This window comes from Panthera leo, chromosome A3 (assembly GCF_018350215.1).
Source record: "Panthera leo isolate Ple1 chromosome A3, P.leo_Ple1_pat1.1, whole genome shotgun sequence".
Taxonomy (NCBI): domain Eukaryota; kingdom Metazoa; phylum Chordata; class Mammalia; order Carnivora; family Felidae; genus Panthera; species Panthera leo.
In genome coordinates, this window is record NC_056681.1 from 14,396,125 (window position 1) to 14,418,816 (window position 22,692).

Here is a 22,692-nt window from a genome sequence, read left to right on the forward strand (position 1 = left end):
CAGGGTGACGGCTTGGACTGGGGTGATGGCAGTGGAGATGAGCTTTGGAAGCTCTTTGGTTGATAAAGTAGCCGGGGGTAATGGTTAGGGAGAAGAAGGTTCTACGTAACTCCTAGGTTTCTAGTATCGACCCTGTGTCCAGCACTCTGCCCGACTCTGTAGCTGTGTTTCCTCATGTCTGTGGGAGAGAGTCTAGCTGTAGAAGTGATTCCAAGAAGTGATTTCGTTGTCAGAACAACGAAAACAGTGTGACACTAGTGCAGAAATAGATTTTTGAATGCCGCATTAACATTCTAGAAGAAATCTCAATCGGTGGAGGAAGGAAAGGATTATTCAGTAAACGGTGAAGGTTGGAATAACGGGCTTATCCTTTGAACAAAAGAAACTACTTAGATCTTGCTTCGTACTATCCATCTAAACAAATTCCAGGTCGATTAAGAGTTCAACGTAAAGCGAAAAGATCATGGAAGGCGGATTCCTGTGGGTGGGAGGGGCCAAGCAGTGGCAGGCAGGCAGGGGGTCAGGGCCTGTCTGGGTGGGCTGATGAGTTCAGGGGAGTCTGAGGCGGTGCCTGGTAGGAATGGGAGGGGAACTGGGAGAGGAGGCTGGCAAAGGTGGTTTGAGGGGATACGGTGGAGGGTCTTGGGGGCGAACCAAGGCAATTTTATTCTGTAATGGAAGCCATCAAGGACTGGGGGACAAAGGGGAGAAAATTTCGGGGCTGGGTGTCTTTGGACTATTTTGCCTGGGGGACCCATGGCCAGGTGAATCCGTGGCCATGTGGAATCCGTTTTCCTTAGACCTGAGATAAGGCTGGCGAATGGATCTGGTCCCCACTCGGTCGCCTGGCTTGTCCCCTCTGGGCCTTGGCTTTCCGTCGGTAAAACGAGTGGCTGGATTCCTCAAGGTGGCAAAGTGGGACCAGAGGACCTCCTGGGCCCCCGTTCTGGATACGTCTCTAACTCCCTCTGTTCCCAGGCTCATCCTGGGGATGATGGTGACCACCTCCTTCCTGTCCATGTGGCTAAGCAACACCGCCTCCACTGCCATGATGCTGCCCATCGCCAGCGCCGTCCTGAAAAGTCTCTTTGGCCAGGAGACTCGGAAGGACCTCGGCCAGCAGAGTGAAGAGAACGCAGGTGAGGCTGTGGAAAGGCACCGGGGCAGCCCCCCGACCCAGCACGCAAGAGTGGGAGCAGGGTGTCCAAAAGTTGCAGGGGAAGGTGAAGCAAACGCACTTGCTGAGCACATATTATGTGCCGAGTGTTTACATAATAATAGTAACTGACAATCAGCGAAGTCAAACCTTGACACCTTTGTTTCTTTCTTGAATTGCATTCACTGAGTGCCTACTGTGTACCGAGTGACGAGTTCAACACTTTGCCTACACTGTCTCTTTTACCTCTCAAAACAACCTTATGAAGTAGGTACTATACTTACGCCTGGCTTCAGAGCATTTGAAGAGATGCTCAGCATCGCTAATCCCCAGAGAAATGCAATGTGCACAGACCCTGTAACCCGGAGGTTTTGCTCCTGGATGCACATGCCAGAGGAGTTCCGACGCAGGTCCACGGGGGGACAGTTGGGACGGCGCTCACTGCCTCGTACTCTGTGGTGGGGTGACTTGGTAGCCACGTGAACGCAATCACCAATAAAGGGGAAGGTGAAGTGCGTGCTGTTGAGCCCCATGCTGCTTTTAGGAGCAAAGAATTCGTTCTAGAAACGGATCTCACAGAACACAGTTGGGATTGAAAGAAGCCAGAATGAGAGACAGGAGACAATGCCATTATGTAAATTAAAACTTCACGCAAGGGGCCACTTTGCAAGAACATAAGCGGATGAGAGACTACAGATTAAACACATCAGCACGGTTGCTCTGGGAAGGATGGGAGTGGGAAATGGGAACCAAAGGGACTAAATAAAGAAGTAAATAGGGACGCCTGGGTGGCTCCGTCGGTTAAGCATCCGACTTCGGCTCACGTCATGATCTCACAGTTCGTGAGTTCGAGCCCCGTGTCGGGCTCTGTGCTGACAGCTCAGAGCCTGGAGCCCGCTTCCGATTCTGGTCTCTCTCTCTCTCTCTCTCTCTCTTTGCCCCTCCTCTGCTTGTGCTTGCTCTCTCTCTCTCTCTGTCTCAGAAATAAACATTAAAAAAAGAAAAAAAACGAATAAAAAGAACAAAAGAAATAAAACAAAAGAACGGCCTTGTACAATAAGCAGTGAGAATGGGATGTGATTCACTCAAACGCTGGAAACTGTGTTCTTAAGAAAATACAAGTAGCCGCCGCATTCTTAGATGACTAACCAAGGGCTCAGAGAGGGGAAGTGACTTCCCCAGGACACAGCAGATGAATGGCCGAGCCCAGCCTTGCACCCCGGCAGTCCGGTTCCAGCATGTGCTATCTTACCCATGGGACCAGCTGCATCTGTGAGAATGCAGGTAAATGTCTACCTACAAGTGGCTTGAAAAATAACGGTTTGTTTTCCTCAAATATCAAGACGTCAGGTGGAGTGCCTGGGTGGCTCAGTCAAGATGATTTTGGCTCAGGTCGTGATCCCAGGGTCGCGGGGTCAGGCTCCCTGCTCAGAGTGGAGTCTGCTTGGGATTCTCTCTCTCTCTCTCCCTCTGCCCTTCTCCCCCACTCACTCTTTCTCTCTTTCTCTAAAATAAAGAAAGAAGTCAGAGAGAGGCAATTCCAGGATTGATTCAGAGACACAAAGATGCCAGGACTTTTCGCTGGCATCTCTGTGATTCCCTTGATCTTTCCCTCCTGGTTGCAGCAGCTGCCCTCTTCTGTCTGCTTTAAAATGTCTTCCTTTTTGGGGCGCCTGGGTGGCTCAGTCGGTTAAGCGGCGGACTTCGGCTCAGGTCACGATCTCTCGGTCCGTGAGTTCGAGCCCCGCGTCGGGCTCTGTGCTGACAGCTCAGAGCCTGGAGCCTGCTTCAGATTCTGTGTCTCCCTCTCTCTGACCCTCCCCTGTTCATGCACTGTCTCTCCCCGTCTCAAAAATAAATAAAACGTTAAAAAAAATTTTTTTTTAAATAAAATGTCTTCCTTTTTATTTACATAAATGCAGCTTAAAAGGAAGCTTTAAACCAGTTCATGTGTGGACAGAAATCTCTAGTTCATCCCCAATATTGCGTCTGCCTTTGCTCTTTTAGTGATAGAACCCCCCACATGGGCACGTGGCTTTGCAGAGAAAAAGCTCAATTTCCTGGCTGCCCTTGCAATGAGGCGTGGTCACGTGACAAAGCTTGACCAATGGTATGCGAGCAGGATGGTGCCTGCAGCTCCCGGGTCCTGCCCTTCCTGCCCTCCACCCCTGCTGGCTGGAATGGGACCTGACCGCGAGATGGGGTGGGAGGTGCCACCTGGGAAGCCACATGTTGAGTGACAGATGGGGGAGCTTGGGATCATTTTTCCCGGATAACACAACCAACGCCGTTCGTGAACCCCGGGGCTCTGAGTGCTAGCTGTATATTTTTTGAATACGTGTTAAAATTAATATGTGTGTTAATAATCTAAACAGTGATCCATGCACCGTCTAAGTTCATCTCGTTTACTGTGGTATGAGTATCTGCCTATGATGCAGTGAGGGGTTTTGTTTATTTTATTTCCACATCGGCCCTGTGAGCTAGGAACGATGAGAAGTACCTTCCAGGTGAGGTTCAGAGAGGTGAGGTGACAGGTCCCGAATCAATCACACTGTTGGTAAAGTAGCAGAGCCGGGATCTCTGCCAGGTCAAAATCTTCCAGGTGGAAGGGAAGAGATGTTCTACAACAAGAGGCAGAAAACTTATTGTGGGGGCGCCTCGGTGGCTCAGCGGGTTGGGTCCGACCTCCGCTCACAGTCCGTGAGTTCGAGCCCCGCGTCGGGCTCTGTGCTGACAGCTCGGAGCCTGGAGCCCACTGCAGATTCTGTGTCTCCCTCTCTCTCTCTTTCTCTCTCTCTGCCCCTCCCCTGCTTGCACTCTGTTTCTCTCTCTCTCTCTGTCTCAAAAATAAATAAAAAAATTTTTTAATGTTTTAAATACATTTTTAGAAAAAGAAAACTTACTCTGTAAGTGTCCAGATAGTAAATATTTCAGGCTTTGCTGGCCACACCATCACTACTGCTCAAACTCTGTCCTTGCAGAGAGAAAGCCTCCACAGGCAATACGTAAATAAGCGGGTGTGGCTGGGTTCCACTGAAATTTTATTTATGGTTGCTGAAATTACAATTTTGTGTAATTTTTACATCACGAAGTCTGCTGACTTTCCCCAGCCGCTTAAAAACGTAAAAAGCATTCTCCAGGCGCCTGGGTGGCTCAGTCAGTTAAGCGTCCAGCTTCGGCTCAGGTCATGATCTCACGGTCCGTGGGTTCGAGCCCCACGTCGGGCTCTGTGCCGACAGCTCAGAGCATGGAGCCTGCTTCGGATTCTGTCTCTCTCTCTCTCTCTCTCTCTCTCCCTCTCTGCCCCTCCCCCATGCACGCTGTATCTCTCTCAGTCTCTCAAAAATAAGTTAATGTTGAAAAAAAATTTTTTTTTTTTTAATGTAAAAACCATTCTCAATTGGCAAGCAGCGGGCCAGAGTCAACCCACAGGCCATAGTCTGCTCACTTCCACGGCTTCATCGGTTTTCGGACTGTTTCCCTTGGGCGTTGGGGCTTCAAGAGAATTGCCTCACGGTCACCCTGGAATGGTGACTCAGCTCCTTCTCCGACTTCTATCCCGGCTTCCCCACTTCCTCTGTTTTATACGCTGGGCTTCCGAGGAACGATCACAGATGTTTCCTGAGCACTTACTTCAGGCCAGGGTTCTTGGGGGCCTTACATCTGAATGACGTAGAACCAGCATTGACTCCATTTAGCAGATTGGCAACTGAGGAAGCAATTTAAGAAAAGAGGCTAGAGTAGCCTCCAAGGTCACACAGCTGCACAACAGGGGCTCTGGTATTTTGAATCTTGGCTGGCTGACTTCAGAGCCTGGACTCTTAACCTCTGCTAGTCTGTCTTGTACACAAGATTTTTTTTTTTTTTCCCCAAGAGTTTAGTGGCCAGGAAAAAAAAAAAGAGAGAGCCATTTCCTTCATTACAAAGATGGAAAAATCTGAGATCCAGGAAGGGGAAAGGACTTGCCTACAGTCACACACAGTGTTGGGTGCAAGGCGAAATCCAGAATCTTCTCCCATATGCTGTAGGATGTCAGGAGGTAGGAGACCCTGGGAAGCAGGGGCAGATACCTACTTTCACAAGTGGTAGGATCAGAGAGCAGGATTGATTAATGATCAGCCCTGAGTCCTCAAGGAAGGCTAATTCCAGTGCAAAGAGAGATGTTCCCTTCCACCCAGTCTGTGTGCCCTGTCCTGGTGGCAGGCCATGAGTGAGGACAGCGGAGGAGGGAGTGGAGACTGTTAGTGGGCCAGGACGGGGGGGAGCAGGCTCCTGGGGGACCTAGGTCCATGAGGGACACCCAAAGCAACCACAAAGATGATAATATGAGCTCTCATTTCTTGAAGACCCACCAGCCAGACGTGGTGCTTAATTTTTCATACTCGTTAGCTCATTTACTCTTTATAACAGTACCAAGAGGCAGGTGAGCCCCATTTGACAGAGGAGGACACTGGGGTTCAGGGAAGCAAAATGATTTGCCCAAAGCAGCGTGGTTAGTTAGTTGCTGAGCTCTGGCTGAATCTAGAATCTACGATTGTAAAAGATGAGGCCGGCTTACCATCCTTCAAGATAACGTCATTCAAAAAGCAATGTTTTAGGCTAGGTTAAGCACTGCCCTCCTCCTTCACTCCTCATTCACGAGGCCAGAAGCGGGGGGGGGGGGGGGGCCCTTCCGAGGCCCTTTTCTCATCTGTGAAATGAGGACACCTCCCATTTCGTACATATCGTTGGGAAGCTGGCATGAGATTCGAGAGCCTGGCGCACAGGATGTGGTTGATACATGGTGGTTGTATAAAAATCACTGTAAGATTTCCAGGAATAGGGGAGGAGCAGGTGATACGACCCTACCCCTTGGTGCACCTTTAAGTTTCCTTGAACCTCTAGTGGAGAGGGATTTGTTTGTTACCTGTCTCCTCCACGGACCCCGAGCCCCATGGCGGCTTGCGTCAGTCTTTCCCGTTGCCGTGAACAACCTACACGGGTAGAGTGTTGTTCACCCACAACGCTGTTTGGCACGTAGTAGGGGTTCAATAATTGTGTGGCGTTAATGAATAAATGAATGAATGGATCAGTTACGTCACTGTTCTTTTTAAGTTTTTCTTTACTTATTTTGAGAGAAAGAGAGAGAGGGAGGGTGCAGGGGAGGGGCAGAGAGAGAGGCGGAGAGAGAGAATCCCAAGCAGGCTCTACACCGTCAGCGCAGAGCCCAGCATGGGACTCGATCCCACCCACCCGGGTGCCCCAGTCACATCACTGTTCCAAACCTCAGTGGGTTTGGAACCTCCTCCATGAAATGGGGTGTGAATACTTATTACCCAGACTGTTGCAACTGTTAAATGAATTAATGGATGTCAACCTGCCCAAGCTTGGGGGGCTTTGATACAAGATACTGAATTTGATACGAGAACTCTTTCCCGAATATCCCAGGCTTCGAGAACATGCTATCCACACAGTTGGCTGTGCCAGGTGAGACCTGCTAAGAGCCAGGTGGGCGCTGTTGGAGATGGAGCGAGATTCAAGAGGTGGGGGGTCAGCGGTCCTGGGAAGAAGCCTGACTCTGCCACTGACCCACTGGGGCATCATGATCCAGGCTGTAAGCCGCCTCTCCGGGCCTCAGTTTCCCCAGATGAAAGGAGGACGGGAGAAACGGCCTAGCTCTCCCAGGCTCTTCTGAGGCGGCTGCAAGCTTGCAAATGGGAAAGTTCTTTGGGTCCCTCAGGGATTGGTGTTATTTCGGCAAGACCTTACGTAAGCGCCAAGCTCCTAACCGGCCAGCCATTTTGGAGACCTGGCCCCCACTGGCCGATTTGCACATGGTCGCCTGGATCACTGCGGTCACAGGAGGCACAGGGGTGCACCCTGGGTAAATAGTTAAGAACACTCAGCATCTTGGTTTTTCGTGGTGTGTGTGTGTGTATGTGTGTGTGTGTGTGTGTGTTTCAACTGCATCCTCATGGGCTTTATTATCATCACGCTTATGAGGAAAATGATGCTCGGCATATAAGTTTTTCATCTTGCTGACTTGTATAAAGAGGTAAAACTCCTTCCTTATCTCGTGCGCTATACTGAGAATTGCTGTTTACTGTTGTACCTGCATAGCTTTCTTTCTCTGCCTTGCCAATAGCAGGTACGGTCTCATATTGGGGCCCCCCAGCTCAGTTGCTGGTGGCCGCCAGCTTCCGTAGATGAGTGACAGGGGCCAGGTGGGGACTGTAGCAGATTGCCTGCGAGCACAGGCCCCTCGGAGGCTGTGGGCAGTCTCCCCCACCTATAACTTGGGGTGAGTGTTTTCAATGCTGGCTGCACAAAAGAATCAACTGCTGAGCTTTTAAAAAAATACCGAAGCCCAGGTTCCTCTCCCAAGCTGCTAAACCAGAGCTTCTAGGGTGGGGCCTGGACACTTCTAGGAAATTCTGCCATTCCTCAAGGGTGCCCAGAGCTGCCTTGGGTTGTGCCTGAGACGCTAGCGAGCTCTGCTGAGGTCTAGATGCCGTGTGACAGCTGTGGTCCCAACCCAGGTAGGAAGTGAAGGGTACAGAGGAAGGTAGAGGTGAGTCGGGGCTGGGGGGTTACTGGGTCTGAGTTCTTCATGTCTGGCCTTGCCCTGGGGAGCGACTTTGCCCACGATCGTAGGTGTCCTATTAACGGCCCTGGCTTCCTGCTTCAATGCCCTGGCCTCTGGCCCCGCTCATTGGATGTGGCGGTTTGCTCCATCATAGGAGCCTTGGAACCCTCGTCCCCGTGGCCCAGGGTGAGCCGATCTGCATTCAACCTTTGGACCTCTGCTGGCGATCAGCAGGTCCAGCCTTGGTAAAATGACAGTTCCCACAGATCCCACTCCCTGTAAATACCAACAGGGAAGAAACAGCCCAGCGCGGAGAGGGGAAGGGACTTCTTCCCCAAGCACATAGTGAAACAGGGCAAGAGCTGGGGCTGGAGTCGAGACCCTTCCTCCCAAACGCACATCTGCAGTTAAACAGCCGGAGTTTATTCTGGTTGCCCCAGTGAGAGAGAGCACAAGCCACCAGCAGCCGCGATGGCCTCCGTCAGACGCGTTACAAAAGACCTCTCACGGGCTGTGGGCTTTGGCTGAGGCATTTGTGGGCGTCTAAGGAACCTTGCTCTAGATTGAATGACATCAGGAGTCAGGGGCAATTGTACAGGTAAAGAAGTAGCAGCCATTCATTCGGCAAGAGAGGGTGTGCTTGGCATTTTGTGGCGGCAAGTGGCTTTGTGCTGTGACGAGATTATGCAGTGTCCTTGCTCTGTCTCACTTCATCAAGTCTCAGAGAGTGACTCTGTCTGATGTTGGCAAAGTGTAAGATGATTTAGCTCCAACAAGAGAACACATGGCAAATCTGGGCCAGACCAGTTCTGGACGTCGGGGGCCGATTTCTTATTCTTTCTCAAGAGTAACCCACATTTACTAAATCCTTGCTAGGGCTCAGATTCCCGTTAAATTCTTTCAGTTGGGATCTGGTCAACTTTGGCTCACTACATCTAGCCCACCTCCTGGTTTTTTTTTTTTTTGTGTGTGCAACCTATGAACCGAGCATAGTTTTTATATGTTTAAATGGTTGAATAAATCAAAAGAATATTTTGTGACATGTGACAATCGTATGAACTTCAGATTTCAGCGTCCAAAACTAAAGGTTTAGCCACACATATTCATTTATGTATTGTCTGTGGCCATTTCATGGCAGAGTTGAGTACGACAGAGACGTATGGGCCCCCCAAAACTAAGATATTTACTGCCTGGTCCTTTACAGAAGAAATGTGCCAATCCATACTTTATTTGTTTATTTTTGTGTTTATTTATTTTTGAGAGAGAGAGAGAAACAGGGTATGAGCAGGGGAGGGACAGAGAGAGAGAGAGGGAGACACAGAATCTGAAGCAGGCTCCAGGCCCCAAGCTGTCAACACAGAGCCCATTGTGGGGCTCGAACCCACGAGCCATGAGATCATGACCTGAGCTGAAAGCAAACGCTTAACTGACCCACCCAGGCGCCCCACCAATCCCTGCTTTAAATGGTGTCTTAGTCCATTCAGTCTGCTCGAACAAAAATACCGTGGATTGGGTATTTATTTCTCATAGTTCTGGAAGCTGGGAAGTCCAAGATCAAGGTGCCAGCAAATTTGTTGTCTGGTGAGAGACTATTTTTTGATTCGTAGACGGCCGTCTTCTCTGTCTACACACGATGGAAGAGGCAAGGGAACTCTATGGGGCATCTGTTACAAGGGCACTAATCCCATTCGTGAGGATTCTGTGCTTGTTACGTAATCACCTCCTAAGGGCCCCACCTCCTAGTACCATCTCAGCGGGGTTCAGGTTTCAACATATGAGGCTGGGGGAGATGCAGACATTCAGTCTATAGCAAATGAGTCAGCTCCTTACTCCTCTTGACAACTCTAGAATTATTACTTCCATTTTATGAATTAAAGAACTGAGGTACAGCGAGACTAAGAGATTTTTCCAAACCCGGGTTTCTCAACTTCAGCACCGTGACATTTTGGGTGGGATGATTCTTTGCGGGGGGGGGGGGGGGGGGGGGGGGCTGACTTGTGTGCAGGAGGATGTTTAGCAACGTTCCTGGCCTCCACCCACTAGATGCCAGTAACACCCCCGCACCCCCACTCCCACTCCCAGTTACGACAGCCAAAAATGTCTCCAGACGTTGCCCAGTGTCTCTCGGAGGCCGAATCGGCCCCAGTTGGGAACCACTGCTGTAAGCTTCCATAGTAAGTGATGGATCCGTGATCTGAACCCAGAACCTGTGTGTTCGGCTCTCCGTCACACCCTCAATGCCCAGGGATAGGTTCTCTTGTTCTTGGTGATGGTTTCAGCTGCAAAAAGTCTTAATCCCTTCAATTGTTCTTGTCTCCAAAACACTATCAAAGGCTTCCAGGGAGACTGACCTATTAGGCAAGGGGTATCTTTAAAAGGAAGTCAGATCCTGTGCTGACTCCCCTTTGCTCAAACACTCCCCTGGCTCTGCTCACATCTGACTCGGCGTAAACGCCGAAGTCCTTACTGTGAGCCCCAAGACCTCCACGTGACCCAGCCCACCTCCTGCCCCCGCTCCCTCATCCCCACTACTTCCCTCATCTCACCTCCTGCCACCCTCTCCTTTACTTAGGCCCCTCCAGCCCCAGCCCCACTGCTCTCCCTTCTTCTCAACACACCAGATACATTCTCACCTCAGGGCCTTTGCACTTGCTGCTCCTGTTGCCTAGAATCCTCTTCCTGTGACTGGCTCCTTTTTTTTTTTTTTTTTTTCCTCTTGGCTCCTTTTATCCTTGAGGTCTCAAATCAGCTGCCATCAGCTCATGGTGTCTTCTCAGTCGACTTGGTCACAGCCGCGCACCTGCTCCCCTCCCGACTCGGCAATCACTCTCCATCACACCACCCACTTTCTCCTACATCCCGACCTGAGATGTTCTTTCTTCATTGCTTGTCTGTCTCCCCTTCTGGAATATAACCTTCCTGGGAGCCGGGAGCCTGTTCTACATTATTCACCGTGTACTGCAAGCTCATAGCCAATAGCACATAGTAGGTGCTCAACAAATACTGAATGAATGAATGAATGCGTGTATGGGAGAGCAGGGTGACTGACCCATTACTTAGAGCTAGTCTTTCGTAAACATCCCACTGCCAACGGCAGCTCAGGGGAGTCCGGCGCTGAGTTACCAGTCGTCTAGAGGACTTGCAGCATCACCCCCGTCCACAGGCCCAGGACCATCTCCGAATAGGAGTAGGTGGGACGGAAGGATGGAATCTCAGGTGCCTTTTTGAAAAGTTCAATTAACGGTATAGGAGGGGACCCTGAAGAAGCCCTTTCCGCTGACGACGCCAAGAATAGGAACACTCCTATCCACTCACCACATCCACTAAAGACGTCCTGTTCTTCCCTCCCAGCTGCTGTGCGGAGAAACGGGCTGCACGCGGTGCCCACGGAGGTGCAGTTTCTTGCTGGCACAGAAGAGTGAGTTCCCGGTGCACTCGATAGAGGACCCAGTGCTTGATCCGAGGAGATGATGACCAAGAATTCAGTGCTGCAAGCAATCCTCCCCCAGCCCCGACTTTCTCCAAATGACCTAGTGCCCAAGTTTCTACCATTCATCCCTTTGGCTTAGGCCAAAAAAAAACAAAAAACAAAAAACAAAAAACAAAAACCAGGGCAAATGTGTCCGGCAAGGGCAGGGGAGCACATTAGGTCCCTAGAGGTCTGGTGCGGTGGCGCATCTGAGAGGAGGGGCCAGCCGAGCGGGAGCACGCAGCTACGAGACGGTCAAGGAGGAGAAGCACGCAGACAGGGGTCAAGAGGCTCTAAAGGCAAAAGTATCCTAAGAGACGATCACAATCCTCACAGCTGTGTGACTAAGGAAGCCTCTCCGCCTCGATGGCGCGTTCAGTGCCCGATGTCCTTTGTATTTGGCAGTGTGCTTAAGAGCTTGGGGTCTGGGAGCCCTGCAGACCTGACTCTGGATCTGGTTCTGCGGCTCGCCGGCTGTGTGATTGGGACAAGTCAGTCAGGTTGGTTTCATCCACCAATAGGTGGTCAGAAGGTGACACTTAAGCAAACACCTGTAGGAGGTGAGGGCCATGGGGGCCCCATGGGAAGAGCGGTCTCGGCGGAGGGGCCGGCAGGTGCAAAGGTCCTGAGAGTCCAAAACGGCCAGGAAGCCAGTATGGCTGGTGGAGTGGATGGCAGCAGTTGGGGTCCGAGAGATCACTTGCGTGGTGGTGGAGAGGCAGACCGTGAGGGACGTCCTAGGCTAATGATGTGGCCTTGACTTTGAACGAGAGGGGAGCCAATGGAGGCTTTTGGCAGAAGAGAGACATGATCTTATGTCTGATTGTCTTATTCTGTGGCCTCCGCTCCTTCCTGGCACCATATCCGGGGGCTTTGAGTCCAGCTTTGGGATATGGTTTCTGTGAGTGGCCCAGCCACTCACTAATACATGCAACCTAGGAATCTGTGTGGGCCATCTGCCCATGCAGAGCTTGTGCTGAATCTATGGGAAAAGACTCAGTCCTCATTCTTCTAGAACTCTGTGTCCACTGAATGAACACCCCATCCATTGGATGGGGGCTCCATATCCATTGGAATGGAAGTCCCCTCTCTGGGCCTTTGTTTCCCCAACTGAACAAAGAAGTGCTTGCACGAGGCGAACCCTAAGGCCCCTTCTGCTCTCATTCTCATCATGAGGCTGAGTCTGGTCCCCTAGGCCTGGGGACCCACAGTTCCTGCCAGGACTTTCACCCTGAGAAGTCAGGCCATGACATCAGTCTCCAGCCGCCTCTTGTCTTCCCTTCCTTTTAGACCCCAAATCATATTCCAGTTGCCTTCCAGATAAGGGGCTTCTCATTAACAATTAAGGCCAGAAGATATTTGAAGTATCTTTGATTCCTTAAAAAAAAAAAATTGATTGGTTATAGAGGGACAATTGTTAATGTCATTCATTTAGAAAAATTTTGTAATTGCACAACGAAGAAGAATACTCTTTTTTTAATGTTTATTTATTTTGGGGAGACAGAGAGAGACAGAGTGTGAGCAGGGGAGGGGCAGAGAGAGAGGGAGACACAGAATCCAAAGCAGGCTCCAGGCTCCGAGCTGTCAGCACAGAACCTGACGTGGGGCTCAAACTCATAAGCCGTGAGATCATGACCTGAGCCGAAGTCAGATGCTTAACCGACTGAGCCACCGAGGCGCCCTGAAAAAGAATACTCTTAGACAAAAAGAAAGACGTACCCAGCATCTCAGTCCCAAAGACAGATTAAAACAGTTAAGGGAATACTATTCTAGACTATTTCTGGATGCCTCTCTATGTACATAAATGCATTTTTAAAATAAAAACGTTGATAATGCTGTATATACTCTTTTGTAACCTGCTGTCTCACTTAATGGAACGTAGTCAGCATCTTTTCACCTCAATAAATTTATGGCAACGCCATTATCTTTTAATTATATAATGAACAATTCTTAAATTCATTCTTTCCCAATCCTCTTAACTGCACCAGAAAAACAACCCAGAAAATAGAATGAAGGAGGGAAAAAATTCCATCATTTCACGCCCAAGAAAGGCACCTTAAAAATAACTTTGTGTATACCATTCTAAATTTTTCTTAATACTCACGTATTCATCAAATATATGAATATTTTTAAAATAAATTAAGCAGTGCAGTTACGTACCCTTTTTCACTTTATATAATGGACATATTTTATCCTAATAAACATCCGTCTAGATCATGTGGGGTTTTTTTTGTTTTCGTTTTTGAGAGAAAGAGAGAGCACTAGCAGGGGAGAGGGGCAGAGGGGGAGAGAGAGAATCTTGAGGGGGCTCCGCAGTGACGTGGGGCTCGATCTCACGACCCTGGGATCATGACCTGAGCCGAAATCAAGAGTCGGACGCTCAACCGACTGAGCCACCCAGGTGCCCCTAGCTCATCATTTTTAATAGCTGTGTTGGTGTTCCATCCAGAAAGAGGATCGTTTTGATCTATCGAATCCCCTTTGGATGGAGATTAGGGTTGTTTGTAATGTAAACTATATTTAGTGCCGTGGTGAACTCATACCCACGCCCGAGGCACCTGCCCAATTATTTCTTTGGGATTAATTCTGAAAGTAAAACATTTGAGCCGAAGGGTTGCACATCTTTAGAGGTTTTCCATGCCTGTGCCAAGCTGCCTTCTAGAAAGACCACTTAGTTCTCCCAACCCAAGCGATGCTTCCCCTCCCCGCCCCCCCCAGAAGGCCAGAAATTCTGAAATGTGTTCTGAATGGCTTCTCTTTGGGTTTGTTTAAAGCAAAGACTGCCCTGAGGCGGAGGCTCCCTTGGATCTTCTGGCAGACTGCAAGAAGGAGGGGGAATACCGCAGGAACATCTGGAAGGGTTTCCTTATCTCCATTCCCTACTCAGCCAGCATTGGGGGCACTGCCACCCTCACGGGCACGGCCCCCAACCTCATCCTGCTTGGCCAGCTCAAAAGGTAAAGGCAGGTGCTCCACGGGGCACGGGGGTCTCTGCTCCTCCCACCCCTCCTCCTCTCCTTCACTCAACATTCGGGGAAATATGTACCGAATGCCTTCTATGGGCCAGGCTCTGGGGACCCAGCAGTGCACAAGCCCAGAGAAGGCCCCGCGCTGGGGAACTTCCATTTTGGTGGTGGAGACAAGCAATGAAGGAAAAGGCAGCTGGATACATATGCAACGATGTGATAAGTTATGGAATCAAATAAAGCGGGAGAAGGGTGCGGAAGGGACAGGAGTGGGTGCTATTTTACAGAGGCTGGTCAGGGATGTGCTGCCTCTATAGCAAGGTGACATCTGGGACCTAGAAGTTATGTGAGCACAGGAAGGAGGAACATTCCAGACAGGGATAACCGGCGTGGTCAAAGGTGAACGGCACAAAGACCAGGAGTGCAGAAGGCAGAGGGGAGGGAGTGTGGGGGGACAGAAGGTGAGTTGTTAGGACCCCAGCTTTTGCTGCCAGTGAGAGGGGGAGCCCAGTGCAAAGCTGAGAGCGAAGGAACGACATGATGTGACATCGGCTTTGAAAAACCAACCCCGGGGCGCCTGGGTGGCTCAGTTAGTTGGCCGTCCGACTTTGGCTCAGGTCATGATCTCACGGCTGGTGGGTTCAAGCCCCACGTCGGGCTCTGTGCTGACAGCTCAGAGCCTGGAGCCTGCTTCAGATTCTGTGTCTCCTCTCTCTTTGCGCCTCCCCTGCTCATGCTCTGTCTCTGTCTCAAAAATAAATAAAAACATTAAAAAAATTTTTTGTTTAAAAACCAACCCCACTGGAGGCGTTGGGCTGTGGCCATGGCTGTGGCCGTAAGGTCCCAGGAGAAGCTCTGCAACCAGGCCCCCGGGCCAGCAGTAGAGTGAGCCCTGCCAGGAGCTAGTCTCCCCATTGCCGGAGCTGTTCCAAGAGTGGCTGGGTGGCCGTCTGTCAGGGCGGGAGAATAAGAGAAGGATTCTCAGATGGCATATGACTTGTCAACTCCATGATCCCAAGCCCCTGGGTTTGAAGATGTAAGCAATCCCAGGTATTGCCAGATTCCGTTCCTACAATGTTCAGATTCCAGAATCTGAGAGGCAAGGATTCTAAGATCCCTCTGCAAAGGAAGGGAACAGCATACGTTCACTTAGTCCACGTGAACGCAAGTGTAAGCATTTGGCAAACACACACAACAGACGTATTTAATATTCAACATGGCCCCAAATGCAGGCCAGCTCCCTTACCCGGTACTCAGTCCAAGAATCATGGACTTCCTGAGATGATGGGGGAAAGCCGGCTGCGATGGTCTTCCTGAGAGGAGGTTTGCTATCACTTCCCATCAAAGTGGTTTTCATGGGAAATTCCGAGCACACCCGTCTTTTAACCTCCTAAGCCAATTTTCTTTCATTTGGAGAGAGACCGAGAGAATGCGAGTGGGGGAGGGGCAGAGAGAGAGGGAGAGAGAGAACCCCAGGCAGGCTCCATGCGGTCAGCAAGGAGCCCAACACGGGGCTCGAACCCACGACACCGCGAGAGCATGACCTGAGCCGAAACCAAGAGTCAGGCGCTTAACCGACTGAGCCGCCTACAGGCCCCCGGAGCCGATTTTAAAACCTTAACTTTCCACTATATTCTCAGGTCCTGAAACCTTTTGATTTTAAAAGCTGGTGATAGAAACCAGTGATTCTCAGCCATGGGTGCATATCAGAGTCACCCTCCCGGGGTGCCTGGGTCTCTGTTGCAGAGATTCGGATTCAGGAGGTGTGGGATGAGGGTAGGGCTCAGCACTTTCCCAACTGACTCAGCCCGCTGCACGACTTGGGTTGTCTTTTCATCTTTGAGCAGGCCTGGCCATGCCTTGTGGGTTTTGGTCTGTGGCTTTGTTTGTTTTGTTTTGTTTTTAAGGACTGCAAAACAGAAAGCCAACATGGTCCTGCTTGCCACGTGGGGACAAGCTGAGTTGGGCCCTTTAGTGCCCTCAGTTAGAAGGAAGTACCAGCAAAAGGGCGTATGGGCTGGGAGGACAAAGCTGGAGCGCATCCCTGGGCTGGGCAGGAAAGATGTGGGCTCTGGGGCCTTCCGGGGCAGATGCTGAGTTGCAGGGTAGGGGGGAGCAGGGCAGGTGGGGGCCGTTGCTGTCAGAGGGTTTTCAGGCTGCCTGCCCACCCTGATACGAGCAGGACTTTGTTCCAACTTGAAAAGAAATTAAGGGAAAAAATGCTGGAGGCAGAAGTAAAAATATCAAATGTGAAGGATTTGGGGTAAATTACTTGTAAATCACATGCAAATCACACACAGCGTTTGACTGCATAAGCTTGGACCTTCTGGTCTGGCGGGAGAGGATTTAAAATGAATGCCAAATCATGCGGGGTTCTGATTCTCTAGCCAGGAGCGTGGGGAGGGTGGGGGAATGGTTGCCCTGAGTGTCGCCCTTGGCCTTCGCTCCCCAAATACATTTGATTACTTTACTCTGATTATATAGGTACACTGCAAAACACTCGGGAAATGTAGGGGGAGAAAACTGAAATGCTTTCAATCGCACTGGTAATATTAAACGTACTGTTGTTTATTGTGTATAAACTCCCATGCTCTCGCTGAGAAATCGCTGCGTGTATATACGCCCTGTGCATCCGCGAGGCTGACCTTGGCCGGCTCTCATCTCCCCTGTTTCTCCAGTTTCTTCCCACAGTGCGATGTGGTGAATTTTGGCTCCTGGTTCATTTTTGCCTTCCCTCTCATGCTGCTGTTCCTGCTGGCGGGCTGGCTGTGGATCTCCTTCCTGTATGGGGGAATGACCCTGAGGTACCCTCATGCCCACCGTGAGCTTTGAGCCTGACGGGAGTCCCCGCTTCCTTCTCGTTGGGTAGACAGCGGTCTTCTCAAGTCTAGTGTCCTCCTGTGTAAACGAAGGGTCGTCACTAATCTCATGTCACCTTCTCCCAGGGTGACTGTCGCAGAGACCTCACCTCCCGGGGATATGAGGATTATGGGTAGTGTGAGCTGCCTGCGAGGCCCAGACCCTCAGTTAATGGCCCCCATCGTCGGCAGTTACGGTTGGCGTCCTCCTTTAAGTACTCCCATTTTAGGGGGCCCTGGTGCAGGAGCTGATTTGGGGTGGCACGGGGCATTAACTAACATCGACTCATATAGTGCGAAAAAGAATCCCTTTATCAACTCCCATAGAGGGAAGCAAGAGTCTCTTGGGTGATGAGGACACCGTCCTGCCTATCTAACGTTTCCGAACCAGCTTTTTAAACAAAGAACGAGTGTCAGTTCCAGAGACGTAAGCCAGCAACGGTATCTGGCAGAATGTAATGATTGCCCTGCTTTCGTGTGTTTATTTTTAGGATTACGTTTTTCTAACAAGCGACTCTTGTTTTCCATTGATGGGAGCGATATAAAATGTTCTGTTTACATACATAATTAAAGACGGCACTGATGAATCTATGTGGAGGAAGGTATTAAGCAAATATGAGCCAAAGGCTCTGATCATGGCGTTCCTTGACCCAGACGCCATCCGGAACTCCCCCCTAACAGAGACTCGGGGTTCAAAGCCTGCATTAGCCCTGAGAAGCAAGTGCTGACCTCGGACTCAGATGCACCAGAGTTCAACTCACACTTGCATGTGACCTTGAGCAATTTTGTAAACCTCCCCGAGCTTTTCATTTCTTCACTTGTGGATTCAGGCTAAAAATTAGCTGCAGCAAAAGTACAGGCTGGATGAGGGGGGGTGTGTAGACTGCCCAGGACTGAGCCTCAACTAGAGCCCTTTTTTCCAGCCGACTTGTTTTCCTCTAACAGACATCTGCGGGATGCAGCCACAAGAGGCCATGATGGAGGAAATGCAGTGGTCAGCGACAGGTGTTTCTGGGTAACAGAGAAGTTTCAGGCCAATGACGTGACAACATCTTCACTCGGCAACTATCTGCTGAGTACCCACTATGTGCCTGCTAGGGTTGTAGGTGTTGAGCGTGGGGCAGTGGGCAGGGCAGAGACCCTCCCTGCCCTCGGGGGGCTTGCACTCAAGGTGGGGAAGACAGACAGGGAGCAGCCAAAGGCAGCAGGAATGCCAGTCATAAGTGCCGTGAAGGAAAAGACGGTGACATATGAAGGTGCACCCTGGAGGGCTCTCACCTAACGGGGAGGTCAGGAGAGCCTTCTTGGGGAAGGGACTTTTTTTTTAATGTCTATTTCTTTTTAAGAGAGAGAGAGAGAGCATGAGAGGGGAGGGCAGAGAGAGAGAGAGAGAGAGAGACAGAATCCGAAGCAGGCTCCAGGCTCTGGGCAGTCAGCACAGAGCCCAACGCAGGGCTCAAACTCGTGAACCGCGAGATCATGACCTGAGCCGAAGTTGGACGCTCAATGGACTGAGCCACCTCAGGCGCCCCAAGAAAATTTTTATGTAAATGAATTTCTCAATCCTTCTCATGTGGCTCCTGAATTTTCAATTACGGTTAGAAAGATTTCCCCATTATAGGAGTTGTAAAAAAACAAACAAATAAACAAAAAACTCATGTTTTCATTTAGTTTTTTTTTTTTTTTTTTACACTGAACTCTTTGATCTGTTTGGGTTTATTCTTAGGGTGCGATGTGAGGTTTGGATCCAACTTCGTTTTTTGTTCCAGATGGCCGCCCAGGTGTCCAACGTTGTTCATTCATTGGCACATGAAAGTTTTTAAAATTTGATAAAGTCTGATCTGTCTTTGGTTGCTTGAGCTTTTGGTGTTATCTCTAAGAAATAGTTGAAGTTGAAATCGAAGGCCAGAAAAATTTCCCCCTGTGTTTTCTTCTAAGAATTGTATACACCTAGCTTTTATATTTAGGTCTGATCCCTTTTGAGTAATTTTTTTTTTAATATGATATGAGATAGGGGTCCACGTTTATTCTTTATCTGTGGCTATCCACTTGTCCTGGCATCATTTGTGAAAAGACTACTCTTTCCCCACTGAATGGTCATGGTACCCTTGCCAAAAGCCAGTTAAGCATGGAAGTATGGGTTTATTTCCACACTTCCAGTTCTATCCCATTGATCCGTATGTCCAGCACCACTGACTGAATAGTTCATCGTTTCTACACCAGTCTGAGAGACCAGCTTTGTCGTAGATGCAAATCCCCAATCTATTTCTGGGCCTTTCTGTTTGTTCCATTGGTTTATTCATGTGACTGTTTGACCCCCTACAAAATCAGAAGCCTGGGATTCCTCTGATCACATTCACTTTTTTAGAAGACCATCCAGGCTATCTGTGGGAGGGACAGATTTTGGAAAGGCTTCCCCAGGGGTAGGAAGGCCACTCCCAGCGGCAGCCGGTTCTGTCTCCGGAACAGAGAGAACGAGGCTTGGCCGGGGCGTGGTGGGGTCGTTGACAAGTTAGTCGTACCTTTGCAGTGGCCGTTCCTAACCTCCCTGCTCTCTGTTCCAGGGGCTGGAGGAGGAAGAAGAAATCCGAGATCAAGACGGATGCAGAAGATAGGGCTCGAGCAGTGATTCGGGAAGAATTCCAGAACCTGGGGCCCATCAAGTGCGTGGTGTGGGGGTTCCTGGCGTGGGGAGAGAGCCTAGTGTAGACTTCACTTTCAGAAGAGTTACCTCCTGGCCTGACCATTGGATCCCTAGGGGCTGAGTCCCGGGAGGGAGGGAGGTCTCAGGACGATGGCCTGGGAGCCTAGAGGTGGAGGGTAGGAGGGTGGTTTACAGAGTCAGCCTTTTGCCCTGGTGCTGTCCAAACACTCTGAGGACCAGGAAGCCCCTCGGCGTGTAGTTGGGGTGGGGATCGGCTGCCCTGTCCTGGCTAAAGCACCCTTTCCCTTCCGGCACACGGGGTACCCCCTGCCTCGGGCAGCTGCCGGGACCTTTTTCAATGCATGTTTCCCATGTGGTGAAAATGCCTAGGAGTCAGGGGGCCTGCACCCAAGACTGGCTCTGCCGCCTACTTCCTGTGTAGCCTTGGGCAAGGCACTAACCCGCTCTGGGCCCTGCTCCCCCGTCTGTGAGATGAGCACCTTGGGTAGATGTTTGCTCGGACGTTGGGGGATTGTCTGTGTCTGCCCCTGTCCATGTCTGTCTGCCCCCTCTGTGCATGCAGTTATCTAACTTCCTCTGCGTGTGTGACTGCTCCCGTCTCACTACCTCTTGGCTGTTTCCTTCTTTTCGGTTTTTCTGCCTCTCCTTTGCTCTTTCTTTCTCTCTATTGAGTCTCCTCCTCCCCCCAACCTTGGGAAATTCCCAGAGGGAGTGATATAAATAGCTTGGGGGGACGTGGTGTTTGATGCTCAGGAAGGATCCTGGGGGAGTGTGGAAGCCCCTGGACGGGAATCCCTTACACCCCAGGATACCCTTCCCCTCACTCTGGGGAGTGAATTACCTCTTGCAGCTTCTCGGAGGCAGGGCCTGGGCCCATCACAGCCAGCGGGCATCTGCCCAAGGCCTTCCCAACGCTGTGGTCCGCCCAAAGCCCACCATCACCGTGGCGCCTGCCTGTCTGTGCCACAGGTTTGCCGAGCAGGCTGTGTTCACCCTCTTCTGCATGTTCGCCATCCTCCTCTTCTCCCGGGATCCGAAGTTCATCCCTGGCTGGGCCAGCTTCTTCACCCCTGGGTGAGACACGGGGGACCCGAGGGTGGAGCCCAGTAGGGAAGATTCTGGGATGGGCCACCTGCGGGGGCGGGGGGCGGGGCGGTGGCTGGGTGTGTAACTTTGTCCCGTGTAACTATAAACAGCTCCATCCTTTACTCTCAAAAAATTCAGGTTCAGATGATAAAACGTTTGGGGTTCTCGCGTGTTAGGAGCTTCTGCCTTTGGAATCAGACAAAACTGGGCTCAAGCTTTGTAAGCTTGGCCACTCACAAATTGCGTACCCCTGAGATCATCATCCGCTCATGCATTCTACATCTTTAAATGGCTAAACATCAAAAGATAAATGATATTTGTGACAAAGAAAATTACATGAAATTCAAAGCTGATTGTCTGCAAATAGAGTTTCATTGGGACACACAGCCACACCTATTCATTTATGGATGGTCCGCAGCTGCTTTCATGGTGGTCCGTTGGAGAAGAACATTCTGTAGGAGGCTGCAGGTGGCTTCTCAACGATTCTAGTTTGGACTTGGGTTAGGCTTGTCATGAAGGCGGATATGTCTTTCAGATACTGCAACAGGCAGTTGGAACCGTAAGCCTAGAAGCTTGGAGGAGGTGTTGGTTTGCAGATATAAATCTGGGAGTCATCACATCAATTTGGAATTTAAGTCCAGTTAAGGAATTGATGGGGCCAGCTAGGGAAAGAGTAAAGGGAGAGTGCAGAAGATTCTGAGGACCCCCAACATTTAGGAGCTGGGTGGAGGAGAGAAAGGGGAGAAGCAGTCGGGGAGGTAAGGTGGAAAGCCTGGGGCAATGAACCAGCAAAGGCCAAGAGAGGAGAGCGTTTTAATAAAGAGTGAGCGGGCGACCACGTCAGATTCTGGTACGTCAGAACATGAGTAGATAGGAAATACGTCCTCTGGACTCGGTGAGAGCTCATGATTTCCCATCAGCACCATCCAGTAGAAATAGAACGTGAGCCACGGATGTAATTTTCCAGTTTTAGTAGCCACGTTTAAAAAGTCAGAAGAAACAATGAAATCAATTCTAGTCATATCGTTCATTTCACCCACTGTATTATTTCAACATGCGATCTACATAAGAAATTATTGAGATCTTTTACCTTTTTTTTGCACCAACTCCTCAAAGTCTGGTGTGTATTTTCATTGCAGCCCATCTAAGTTTGCTCTTGCCAGATTTCAAGTGTCCGCTAACTGCCGGCTACCATTTGGATAGAACAGCTCTACTCACCTAACTCTTGGGGCCTCGGACTCCCCCCCTGGTTAAATGGGTGCTATAAAGTCCTCATCTTTGTGGGTTGTTATAAGGAAGAAACGATGTCACTTCATCGAGCCAAGAGGAGAGGCTCTTACTTCCACTGTCTTCTTTTCCCAGGATGTAGATGCTTTGTTCTTTTTCTCAGATGAAAGACGGGTGTTGTAAACATGGCAACAAAGCAAAGAGAATGAAAATCACCTAGAAACTCAGTCTCCAATTTCTGACACACATCTTTCCTGACTGAGACATGCCTGTCTGGGAACTGTTCTCCATCTCAATCCCATGGGTAGTTACAGGACTGTATACATTAGCCAAAACTCAAAAGTATATTACCCTTCAGATGGGCACGTTTGATTGCATGTTCATTATACTTCAATAAAGCTAATTGCAGAGATATATGCAAACCAGCTAAAAAGAAACCTATCTAAACAGAAGATTTGTTAACAGAAATGTGAGCACAGGAGACATATAAGTTGTGATCTGCTTTTTTTCTTTTTTGTTTAATCGTAAAAGTTATGCATAATCATAACAAATTCAAACAATGCTGAATTGAAGAACCAAAAGTTATTCTTCATTTAACCTCTGTAAATGAAGAGATTTTCACAATTAAAACTTCGTGTCTGACGACGTATCTGATATACACACACCCTCGCCCATAATAGTAGGTACACACAGACATATA

The 22,692-nt window shown here is 49.9% G+C and overlaps 1 protein-coding gene across 3 annotated transcripts in view; it reads left to right on the plus strand.

The window, feature by feature from the left end:
• Positions 1–22,692, plus strand: part of SLC13A3 (solute carrier family 13 member 3) — a 74,344-nt gene that overhangs the window by 30,203 nt on the left and 21,449 nt on the right. For 2 of the 3 annotated variants that reach the window (XM_042930784.1, XM_042930785.1), the window contains exons 3-8: positions 979–1,139; positions 11,073–11,139; positions 13,965–14,147; positions 16,835–16,960; positions 19,579–19,677; positions 20,649–20,753. In XM_042930784.1, the coding sequence (XP_042786718.1) occupies positions 979–1,139; positions 11,073–11,139; positions 13,965–14,147; positions 16,835–16,960; positions 19,579–19,677; positions 20,649–20,753 (741 nt within the window). Of the gene's footprint in view, positions 1–978; positions 1,140–11,072; positions 11,140–13,964; positions 14,148–16,834; positions 16,961–19,578; positions 19,678–20,529; positions 20,754–22,692 lie in introns of all 3 variants that reach the window. The other variant, XM_042930786.1, reaches the window with a different exon arrangement.